Genomic DNA, 11,042 nt, shown 5'->3' with positions numbered 1-11,042 from the left:
TTTTTTTTTTTTTTTTTTTTGTACCAGGGATTGAACTCAGGACCTTACATTTGTGAGGCATGTATGTCCTGGGTAAACCAGAAGTGCCTTGATGTGGGTTTTATCTCAGCCTCAGAGCTGGGAGCCCATTCCTGGTGAGCAGAGACTCAGAGGCTCCAGGAGTTGGTGTGGAGTGAGAAACAGATCAGTCAGCAGGTGGTGGCTATGGTCCTCAAACGCAAGCTCCTGTTGTAGTGAGTGTCCTTACCAACAGAGAGACTGGGCCAGGAGGAAGGGGCTCTTCTCCATATGCCAGGTGTTGATGTGGCTGAGCAGGGCACAGCTGAGCCCCATTAAGGGGAAACTGCGACTAGCCTGCTTCTTTGTGGCCCTAGCTCTCCCTGTGCTCTTTCTGCAGCCAGCCATACATCATGTGCAGACAGTGTCCCGAGTACAGAAGACAAGTGGTGCAGCCCCTTTCCTGTCCAGCACCAGACAGCATACCAGGGGCCCCACAGGCCCTTGGGTGGGATACACCTTCCACTTCTACTAGCTTCACCACGGGTAAGAGGCAGCAGCTCACCATAGGCTTGTTCTTTGTGTTGCGTCTTTGCCAGGGCTCAGATTGTTCCAGTTTCCTGCACTGCATGTTGCCTTTGCACTCTGTCCCCCACTTCCTTTGCTTCCCTGGCCCCACTGCCTATGGTAGCCTGTTGCTACAATCAGTGTTGGTAAGAAATCAGATAAATAATCATTTATGGGTCCTCCCTGCTGGGCATGTCTGAGAACTAACTGTCCTGATTTGAACAAAAACTTACCCCTGTCTACTGCTGTGGAGCAACTGATGTCCCCCAGTGGAGCTTGCCAAAACCAAAATGCTAATTGCATATCTGTCCCTTATATAAAAGACTGGCTGTACTTACCAGTGGCTGCTAAGATGCCAGAACCTATCACAGTCTCCATTAATTACCTGGTTTCTGGCCAGTGGGTCTCCGGATGCTACCAAGAAAAGCAAGGGAAGGCTTGGGCCTGGCTAAGCTATAGAGCACATGCTGTGCAAAGCCTTGGGTTTTATCCCCAGCACCAAAAGAAAAAAAAAAAAAGAAAGCTCGTCAGGGGTATGTGGCATTATAGCTCTTGGCCTTGTCCTTTCTGCCATTCTGTGGTCCTTGCAGAATGGAAAAACCCAATGGGCCCTGGCCTCTTGGCCATGGTTGGTCAGGAAGCCACCTCAGGATTTTGCCTCCAAGCTACCTTCTTGACCACCCCACTGGGACACTGCTACAGTTTTCCAGGTGTCCTCTAGAATCTGTGGGTGGGATAAGCCAAGGCAGTGCTTGGCCATAGGCATTAGAGCTCAGGCATGGCAGGGGTTTGACTGCCATTCAGAAACTCCTTACTCTACGTGATGGGGACCCATCAACATCTCCTTTTGGGGCATGAGATGACTAATTGGGAATGCATGTCATGCATAGAGAGAGCCTGAGTCCCCAGAGGTGCTCAGTGACCCTTACAGTGTATTGTGGTGATTGGCATGGTCACCTCCCTGTGTGTCTTGTGTGGATAGTGGATGTCCAGGGAACTTGTTACATGGATGTTCCCTATGCCAGATCAGTCTTTCCCACCATTCCCTATGCCAGATCAGTGTTTCCCACCATTCCTGTCCTTTGTTTATTGAAAGGATTTAGTTATTCTTTTGCCTCAGTAGAAATGAATGTACAACTCATTTTATTGTTTTATAGTATGTACTCTATGGGCCTGTCCTTCCTTTGTAGGAAAGAGTAGAAAATCTTAGAAATCTTGTCACAAGCAAGATTCTTTTTACTCTTTACTGGTTCTTTTTACTTTTTTGCAGTCCTAAGGGACTAAGCCCATGCATGCTAGGCAAGTACTGTACCACTGAGCTCCATCTCTAGCCCTCAGTTTTTGATTACTTTCCATCTTGTGAACTCTTTGTTTGAATGGCAGAATCTAATTTGCCTGTTTAGGAACCAGTCTGGATCCTCTCTGGTCTTCTTGGGGCCTGGCTCTCCATATCTGTACAAACTGCCTCCCTACATGTAAATCTTTTATCTGCTGTCTTTCCATCTGGCTTTGTACCACTCTGGCCTTAATATGGGTATCTTCAGCAGCCCAGGACTACGTGTGCCCTGTGCAAGGAAGCCATGCCATATGCACCTGCTGCTTCCAGCCCATGCCTGACCGGAGAGCTGAGCGTGAGCAAGATCCTCATGTCCCACCCCAGCAGTGTAAGTCTGATGATGCTGTGTCCTCCAGGGATTGGTGTCAGATGGCTTTCCACTTTTGTGTGCTATGCAGCAAAGACACATTGCTTTCTTTGGTCTGAGTAATCAGTTGGTCCCACATGACAAGTTGAGCTGTTGGTCTTTTCCACCAATGATAATGGTGCCCTATATGGAACCATCATCTGTGGGTGTTGGTGGGTCTCACTGTGGGATCTGAATCCATACCTATCTGCACATCAGTCCTCAACTGTGAATGGCATGTCCCTCATAAATCTAGTAGAGTAGACAGGATGTCTTTAATCTATAGTTCTTAACATTGAAACAGAGCTCTTTCCACAGGTACAGTTTGTCTGCAACCCTTCTGCCACCTGTACTGGGGTTGTACCCGGACCGGCTGCTCCGGCTGCCTCGCCCCATTCTGTGGTAATTCTGGCTTTGCTTCTCCAAGTTGCTTTGACCTTTGTATGTTCTCTTGTGAACTTAAGGGCAGGGCAGGTAATGGTGGTATCTGTGACCTGCTGTGCGCAATGAGAAGGCCACTCTTACTCACCCTGTAATTACAAGTCTTTTCCTGTTGGATTGTAGAGGTTTTCCATTGGAGCATCAAGTTCATCTTAGCTCACAGTCAAGCAAAAATAGAGCAATTAGGGGATTTAGCTCAGTGGTTTGGTGGCCAGCCTCGCAAGCGCAAGGACCAGAGTTTGATCCCTGTTACAAAAAAAAAAGAACAATTAGAGGAAATGCTAGGTTCCAGTATAAGAAAGTTTACTTATGCACTTAAAAACACAGCTGCAAGTACAGTCTCACTGTGGGATTCAGATTTTTGACACCAGACTAGGTACCAATGATACCTGGCAATCTTAGGATTTTTAAGGAGAATGAGAGATGAAATCATTTTTACTAGTTCTCTCTTTTTGGTTTTTTTGAGACAGGGCCTCATGATGTAGTTGAGACTGACCTGGAACTCACTATGCACAGGTTGGTCTGGAACTCACCGCGATCCTCCTGCCTCAGCCTCCCGAGTGCTGGGATTACAGGCGTGTGCCACCACGCCCGGCAATAGTTCTCTATTTTAAGTTGTGTTTTATTGTGGAACTTTTTATTCTCTCCACAATTTATAATGGAAAAAAGTTTGGTTATCCTGTCTGGCAAACAATATTTTGGTACAATACAATATCATCATTGCAAAACATAACATTGCTTCCTTCCTCTGGCAGAGCTCAATCTGGGGGACAAGTGTCTGGATGGAGTGCTGAATAACAACAACTATGAGTCAGACATCCTAAAGGTATCACTCCAGACTCACCTGGGTGAGGTGGTAACCAGGTGGCATCAAAGAACTTGTGATAGAACTCTGTTCCTTTGCGCATAGTGCACTCAGTCCTCTGCATTTCACTAGTACAGTGATGTGATCCTTTCAGAGCTCTTAATGATACAAACAGCCTGCAGCAGCATGTGTGCCATAGGTCCACCACAACTACACTATTATATCTCTGTTTTTTTCCCCATATTCCAAAAATAGGTATTTCTATCATGTCATGAATCCATAGAAATTAGTTCCTGCAGCTCACAGTGAGTGTTCTTTGAAGAGCTGAGCCTTCTCTCTTTTTCTTTTTTTGACCATTTTCCTTCACATATTTGAGGATGCTCAATTAAGGGCTTAGTCTTTAGAATCTTAATATGCTTAACATGCACCTCAGCCTCTGGCTGAGAGCCTTGCCTCCCTCTTTCATGTTCATGTCCAGAGCTGCTGACAGCCCATGGCAGTGGGGGCCCTTGGGTGCTGTGGACGTAGCAACAGGCACGCCCTGCTCAGCAGGCACCACACCTGCTTTTGTTCCACCAAGCACAGTTTTGTAGGTTTGCACAGAAGGAGCTCATAGCCCCGTGTTTGTAAAGGGCTGGGAGAGCAGATGCCAGGCCCTCAGCCTTTCTTGTCTTGGAACTTTGAGGCTCCAATAAGGCCTGGCTTCTCCCTTGCTCCTGTGCTATGAATGCTCTTGCAGGACTTTTGAGAGAAGATGGCACAGGGTCAAAGGTCAATCCATCTCCTAGAGACTTAGAAGCAAGGAGCTTGGGAGCCAGGTGTGATGTGCTGACCCCAGAGCTCAGCACTGGCCTTTTGCAGATGCTGCCTGTGACTGACTCTGCTCTGCTTTTAGCCACCCTCCAGGACCTTTCCTGAAATTCTTCCCCCTCTTGTCATTTTAGTGTTTCTCCCTCTTGTCTGATATTTTCTCTTAGTTCCCTTTTTTATCCCATCACAGAATTACCTGACAACCAGGAGTCTGACGTGGAAAAACATGTTGACAGAAAGTCTCATGGCTCTGCAGCGGGGAGTGTTTTTACTGTCTGGTAAGTTGCCTTCACCTGCCTCGCTCTCTCTAGAGCAGACATGAATTTCCAAGGCAACCTTTGTCTCGCACAACCCTAGCAGGCCATGTCTGGATAGTGTTACCTGTCTGCTTTCCTGCATTTGTGACTCTGACCTCTACCCACCCAGCAGAGAGAGAAAGGTCTTGATACTTTGAATTTAACATATATAATATATTCTAGCACTTTCTATATAGGGAGGGTGGAGGTTCAGCTTTTGTAGGTTCCACTCTTCTCCACACTAGGGTCCTGGGCTGGTTATTCCTAGGCCCTCGTTTGTTGTTGCTGGGTGTGTTCACATAGTACAGGTTGCTCCCTCTCCCAGAGGAGCACAGGTGCCTTGGCTGTGGTCTTTGCCACTCAACCAGTCTGTAGAAATACTGACAAGGAGTTCCCTCCTAAGACAAATAGTACGGTAAAAAGACTCAAGAGCTCTGCCTAGGCCAGGCACAGTGGCTCACACCTGCAGTTCCAGCACTCAGGAGGCTGAGGCAGGAAGATCACAAGTTCAAGTCCATCCTACACTTCATTGTGAGTTCAAGACCAGCCTGGACTACACACTGAGATCCTGTCTCAAACTACCCTGCCACCACCAAAAAAAAAGAGTTCTGCTTAAAACCCCTTGAGTTATTTTTGTCTTATGGACACATTCCAGTGAGCATCTCACCTGTGGCTGCCACCTCTATCAGATGCTTTAAACCACTTTTAAATGGTTTCTTATTTGTGTGAAAATGATAATGGCTTACAAAGAATATGACTGATCTAGGATGTATAAAGGTTAAAGTAAAAGCCATTGTAAATCCTGCCACTCAAAACATATGCAAGTGGACTGGGGAAAGCCAGTGGTGGAGCACTTGCCTGGCACGTGTAAGGCCTTGGGTTGGATCCCCAGCAGTGAAAAACAAAAAGACACACTGACACACTAAGGAACATTGTCTTTGCAGCTGCCTTTCCAGTCCCTTCAAAGCACGTGTGGCTATTTGTGGCTAACTTCACCGATCCCACTTTACTATAATGTGTTCTTTGTACCTAATTTTCACTAAGCAATGTGTCATGTACCTGTTTCTGCCAAGAAAGGTCTATACAACTTGATTTCTGGGCCTTTTTTTTTTTTTTTTTTTTGCACCAGTTTTCAAACCCAGGGCCTTGTACATGTTAAAGAGGTGGGTTATCACTGAGCTACTTTGATTCTTTATTACTATGTAATATTCTAATTCATTAATAAAGGATATATAAATTATTTCCATTTTCCACTATTTTAAATGATGATACCATAATTGTTGTGCATATGATATTATACACTTTAGAAATTGTCAATTTAAGCCAGTTACAGTGGCATACACCTATGATTCCAGTACTCTGGGAGGCTGAGCAGGAGGATCCCAAGTTGGAGCCCCACCTGACCCTGACAATTTATCCAGACCCTGTCTCAAAATAAAAAATAGCTGGGAATTTAGCTCAGTATTTCCGCCGCCTGCCTTGCAAACGCATGGACCCGAGTTCAATCTCCGGTACCCCAAAAAATAAATAAATAAAAATAAAAAATAAAAAGGCTAAGGATGTAGCTCAGTGTAAAGGCCTTGATCAATCCCCAGTACCAATATATAAATACATATAAATACATACATATTTGACCAACCAACCAACCCTTTATCCTACCTGGAAGATACAAGGTATATATGAAACATAAGTGAATTTCCTATGTAGTGTTGGGTTCTATCCTTAAAGTATCTCATTATGTAGATTTTTTTAAAAAATCTGAAACACTTCTGATCCCAAGCATTTCAGATATGGAATATTCAGCCTGTACTTGCAAGTAGTTGAGAAAATAATATTCATTCCAGTTTTCTCCTTAGTACTTTTTGGAATTTTTGTTTGTTTTTTGTTTTGGGGGGTTTTATTGTACCAAGGATCCAAATCAAGACCTTGCACTTGCAAGACAGGTGAGGTGTCACTGAGCTAAATAACCGGCACTGTTTGTTTTGTTTTTTGAGACAGGGTCCTGCTCTGTAGATCAGACTAGGCTTGAACTCACTTTGTATCCCAGGCTGGCCTCAAACTGGCAGCAATCCTCCTGCCTCAGCCTCCTGAGTGCTGGGATTACAAGCATGGACAACCACGTCCAGCTCTTTTTGGATTTAATATTTAAATTTTCCTATATATATGGAGTTATTCTGCTGTATGAAAGTGAATTGCTTTCTAGATGCTTTGGCTGTTGTTTTCCAAATGTCAGGCCTATTGTTTCTATCTCATGTATGGATCGATGTGTTAGTTCCCATTGGTTTAAGTGCAGTGTCTATTCAGCTGTCTAGAAAATGACACTATGAAAAAAAAAAGAAAAGAAAATGACACTATGCAGTCCCTGGCCATGCCCACGAGGCGTGTTCTCTGCAGATTACAGGGTCACTGGGAACACAGTGCTGTGCTATTGCTGTGGTCTGCGCAGCTTCCGAGAGCTGACCTATCAGTACCGGCAGAACATTCCTGCTTCTGAATTGCCAGGTGAGGAGATCCACAAGCTCCAGTTCCATCTGCATTGGCTTTTCTACTTTTCTCTTGTTTTTTCTTTCCATGCTAGGGACGGAACCCAGGGCTTCCCTTGGCAAGCACTCTACTCTGAACTACATCTCCAGCCCTCTACCCATCTTTTAGCAGATGGTCAGTATTGGCCTTTGTGCTGTGTCCTTAACAGAAGTCTGCACCAGCCAGGGAAAAGACAGGCACATAGGGTGCTGGAGCCCACATTTGCCTCAGGGACTGTCTGTGACCCTACCAGTCATGGCAGGTGGAGTTCCAAAGCAGAGATCTGTGAAGGCATCATAGACTGAAGGAATACTATCATCTCCTAAATTTGGTTTTTAATTAACATCTTTTGTCCTTTCCTGAAATCCTGGCAGTCTAAGGAAACTAGTTCCAAAGAGAGACAAAGCACTTTACATTCATGGTTCTTTGTTCACACCCTTCACTTATTCAGCTAATTGGGTGAGTGTATGTGACATCGCTAATGTAGATCTGCACTCTCTTCTCTTCCAGTGGCTGTGACATCCCGTCCTGACTGCTACTGGGGCCGCAACTGCCGCACTCAAGTGAAGGCCCACCATGCGATGTGAGTGAGGCTGGGACTCAGGAAAGCAATGGCAGGAGTTACCTGTCTGCTGAAAAACAGATTTGTGGCTGGGGATGGAGTTCAGTGGCAGAGTGTGTGATTAGCATGTGCATGGCCCTGGGATCCATATGAAGGACCACCAAAAATTTTTATACATATACACACATAAATATACCTATATAGATACATGTCAATATGCTTGGTCATTATGTACCTGTAAAGTCAAAATAGCTGCTCCTCTTTTATTACCTCATTTCCTAAAATGTTTGTATGTACATTCTCACCTCTTGTCTTCCACTTCTGTATCTTCATGGCTAAAATCACTTTACCCCTGTCAGACAGTTCCTGGAGCTCACCCAACTGTTGAGCCTTAGCACTTCCTAAGTCAGTGGCTGTGGCCGCTAGAATGCCCATTCCAACATATAGTCCCACTGGCATAACTCTGGAACAGCTGGATTTTTCTTCCATTATTGTGAGTGGGTGTTTGCAGTCACTGTAACTTGGTCACCCCACCTGTGGCCTCTTCATTGTGGTCTTTAAATTTAAAGAATGTTCACAGTAACACCCACATTGCACTGGTAGACCAGAGCTGAGGAGTAGTCTCTCTACCCTCTTTTTTTTTTTTTTTTTTTTTTTCTTGGGATTTTTTTTTTTTTTGTACTGGGGATCGAACTTGGACCTTTGACTTACAAGGCAGGTGGCAGCACCACTGAGTTAAATCCCCAGCCCCTCTACCCTTATTTTTAAACAGTTGAGATGATGACTGTCAGTTCCTTGGCCGATATATAGTCCCTAAGCAGGCATTTTTTTGTTCAAATTAAAGTAGTTGAGCCAGTGTTCTCTGTATGAGTGACATGAAGACTCAGGTCAAGGTGACACCTTCCAAGAAATGACTTTGTGGGATAAAAACCTTGCATCAAACTAGGTGCAATGGTGCACACCTGTAATCCCAGCCTTTGGGATGCTGAGGCAGGAGGGCTTGCTGAGTTGAAGGCCAGCCTAGACTACACAATGAGACCCTATCTCAAAAAAACAAAAAACTTTGCACTACCTTTGAGTATAATCAGCATGTGAAAGAGACTTATTTTCAGAGAAGGGATTTCACTACTAACTAACCTTCTTTAATAAAAATAGAATGTGAATACAAAGTCACAACCCATCTTCCTCGGTCAATGGCCTTGACCTTGCCCATGCTTAGTGAGGGGTGGGGGGTAGCCACTGTCATCTCCCTCATGTCACTTACCAGGTGACATGTAGGGCCTCAGACAAACTCTGAGGAGGTACATCTCTAAGAAAATTACCTAGGCGTTTAAAAAATATATATAAAACACCTTGGTGTTTTTGCTTCTATTTTAAAATTTAAGATGGGGAATACAAGGCTACCTTTGGGACTTTATTTCTTTGATGTTGATCTTATTAAAAATATACATGTACACATGTGCACACACACACACAGTTTTGTTTGTTTGTTTTGGTTTTTTGAGACAGGATCTCACTATGTAGTTGAGACTGACCTGGAACTCACTATATAGCTCCGGCTGGTCTCGAACTCACAGTGATCCTCCTGCCTCAGCCTCTCGAGTGCTAGGATTACAGGCTTGCACCACCACGCCTGGCTGGGGATTTAGCTCAGTGGTTCCGGCATCTGCCTCGCAAGCTCAAAGACCCAAGTTCGCTCTCCGGTACCACAAAAACCAACACACACAATTTTTATGTGGCTCTTCCAGGAAGCAGTTTTAAATTTCATTTATTTAAACACTTCTGTGATTTTTTCTTGTGTAATTTGCCCATTTTCTCCCCGCAGGAAATTTAATCACATCTGTGAGCAGACAAGGTTCAAGAACTGAACATCAGGGCAACACAGCGCAGAGCCTTAGAGGCAGGGATACTGCGTGTTGAAAACATTGAGTACAGACACTCTAAGGGCATTTTACTGTCCCCAGCAGTGCCAGCTTGGCTCTGGTCAGGTGCTATGGAGAGACTTCTCCTGCTGTGGAGTTTTAGCCCTGAGTGAGATGCCCAAGTGGCCTGCAGGCTGAGTTGGCAGCACCAACCTCCTGCTGAGCATGGGAGGTGGAGCCCACACACAGACCTCCAGCCCGACTGACAGTTGTGCCCACTCTGCGAGTGGTGACAGTGCAGGTTTGCTCTTTTTGTCCCTTTTCCATCATTGTGGTTAAAATGGAAATCTCTTTTCAGGAAAAACTTCATGGGAGAAGGGGAAAGTGTGTCAGAAGTGCTCTGTTAGGGAAAAGGAGTATAAGTTTACAGCATACAGGATGTACAGAATACTTTGCTGTCGGGACAACCACAGCCCTTTATATATTTTTGTTTTAATAGGTTTGGTGCTTATTTTCTAATAAGATTTAAAGATTGCAATCTGTAGCACAAATAATATAATTTATAATTTACAAATTGACTAAATTGGGGCTAATATGAAAGAAGGTTTGTGTTTATTAAAAAAAAAAAAAAGATCCAATGTCCCAGACTGCTAACCCAAACTTGGATGTCAAGTTAGCGGCTCCTTGCTGATGTGGGTGAATTATGTCACTGCTGTTCCCACACTAGGCTGGACACAGGCTGTCATAGAGCAGGGTGAGGCTGGCCCCAGCCCCTACCCAGGCCTGCAATGTGGGAGTGGGTGCAGGGCCTTCACTGCCTGAGCCCTCCCCTCATGCATTACATTTGCCATGTCATCTGGAAGAATACTTGAAATTTTGTTTCTTTGTTGTTGTTTTTTTTTTAATTTTTATTTTTTGTTGAAATCATCTGTTATTTTTGTTTGCAAGCTATAACCTTTTTGCTTCTTCTCAGGAATACAGTTTTCAATTGTTGTCTTGCTCTTGATACACACTGAGAGGCAGCACTCTGTGGGAGAAAAGTCCCTCTTTCGGTTCTAATAAACAAGCGGTTTTGTTTCTATCCTCTCTGTTCATGTGTGGGCTGACATGCTCTCTTCCTCTTCTGTATTGCTGCTCCTCCTCATGCTATCTCCGTTGACACCTCACTGTCTGACCACATATGGGTGCCATACGTGGCTGAAAGTCTGGGCATCAGTGACAGTGGCAAGTGCTTTCACTCCAGTAACCCTGGGAAGCCACAGCTGGTTTGTTCAGGGTGAGTATCCATCTTCAGCCAGAAGGACAGAGCTACCTTGTGTCCATGCCTTCAAGAGACTGCTGGGCACTTACTCCCTCTCCTTGTCCTCTTCAGGGCCAGACCCATATAGGATATAGCACCTTTTTATGCCTGTGGTGGGAGAGGAACTATACCTTTCCGCAGGCCCCACTGACTGTCCAAGAGACGATCCTGCTGAGGCCATCATTCCCTAGGAGTAA

The 11,042-nt window shown here is 44.9% G+C and overlaps 1 protein-coding gene across 6 annotated transcripts in view; it reads left to right on the top strand.

Moving 5' to 3' along the window:
• Chfr (checkpoint with forkhead and ring finger domains) overlaps window positions 1-10,759 on the top strand; it is a 34,809-nt gene extending 24,050 nt beyond the window's left edge. For 2 of the 6 annotated variants that reach the window (XM_010604231.3, XM_010604229.3), the window contains exons 11-18: window positions 398-543; window positions 2,112-2,228; window positions 2,565-2,648; window positions 3,443-3,513; window positions 4,493-4,580; window positions 6,993-7,100; window positions 7,632-7,704; window positions 9,509-10,759. In XM_010604231.3, coding sequence (XP_010602533.1) covers window positions 398-543; window positions 2,112-2,228; window positions 2,565-2,648; window positions 3,443-3,513; window positions 4,493-4,580; window positions 6,993-7,100; window positions 7,632-7,704; window positions 9,509-9,551 — 730 coding nt within the window. In that variant the 3' untranslated portion in view covers window positions 9,552-10,759. Of the gene's footprint in view, window positions 1-397; window positions 544-2,108; window positions 2,229-2,564; window positions 2,649-3,442; window positions 3,514-4,492; window positions 4,581-6,992; window positions 7,101-7,631; window positions 7,705-9,508 lie in introns of all 6 variants that reach the window. The other 4 variants (XM_010604230.3, XM_010604228.3, XM_010604234.3 and 1 more) reach the window with 3 other exon arrangements.
• The last annotated feature ends 283 nt before the right edge of the window (window positions 10,760-11,042 follow it).

This window comes from Fukomys damarensis, unplaced genomic scaffold (genome assembly GCF_012274545.1).
Source record: "Fukomys damarensis isolate Sample0158 unplaced genomic scaffold, DMR_v1.0_HiC HiC_scaffold_12, whole genome shotgun sequence".
Lineage (NCBI taxonomy): Eukaryota > Metazoa > Chordata > Mammalia > Rodentia > Bathyergidae > Fukomys > Fukomys damarensis.
Note: the sequence above shows the minus strand (reverse complement) of the source record. Positions and strands in the feature narration are given on the sequence as shown.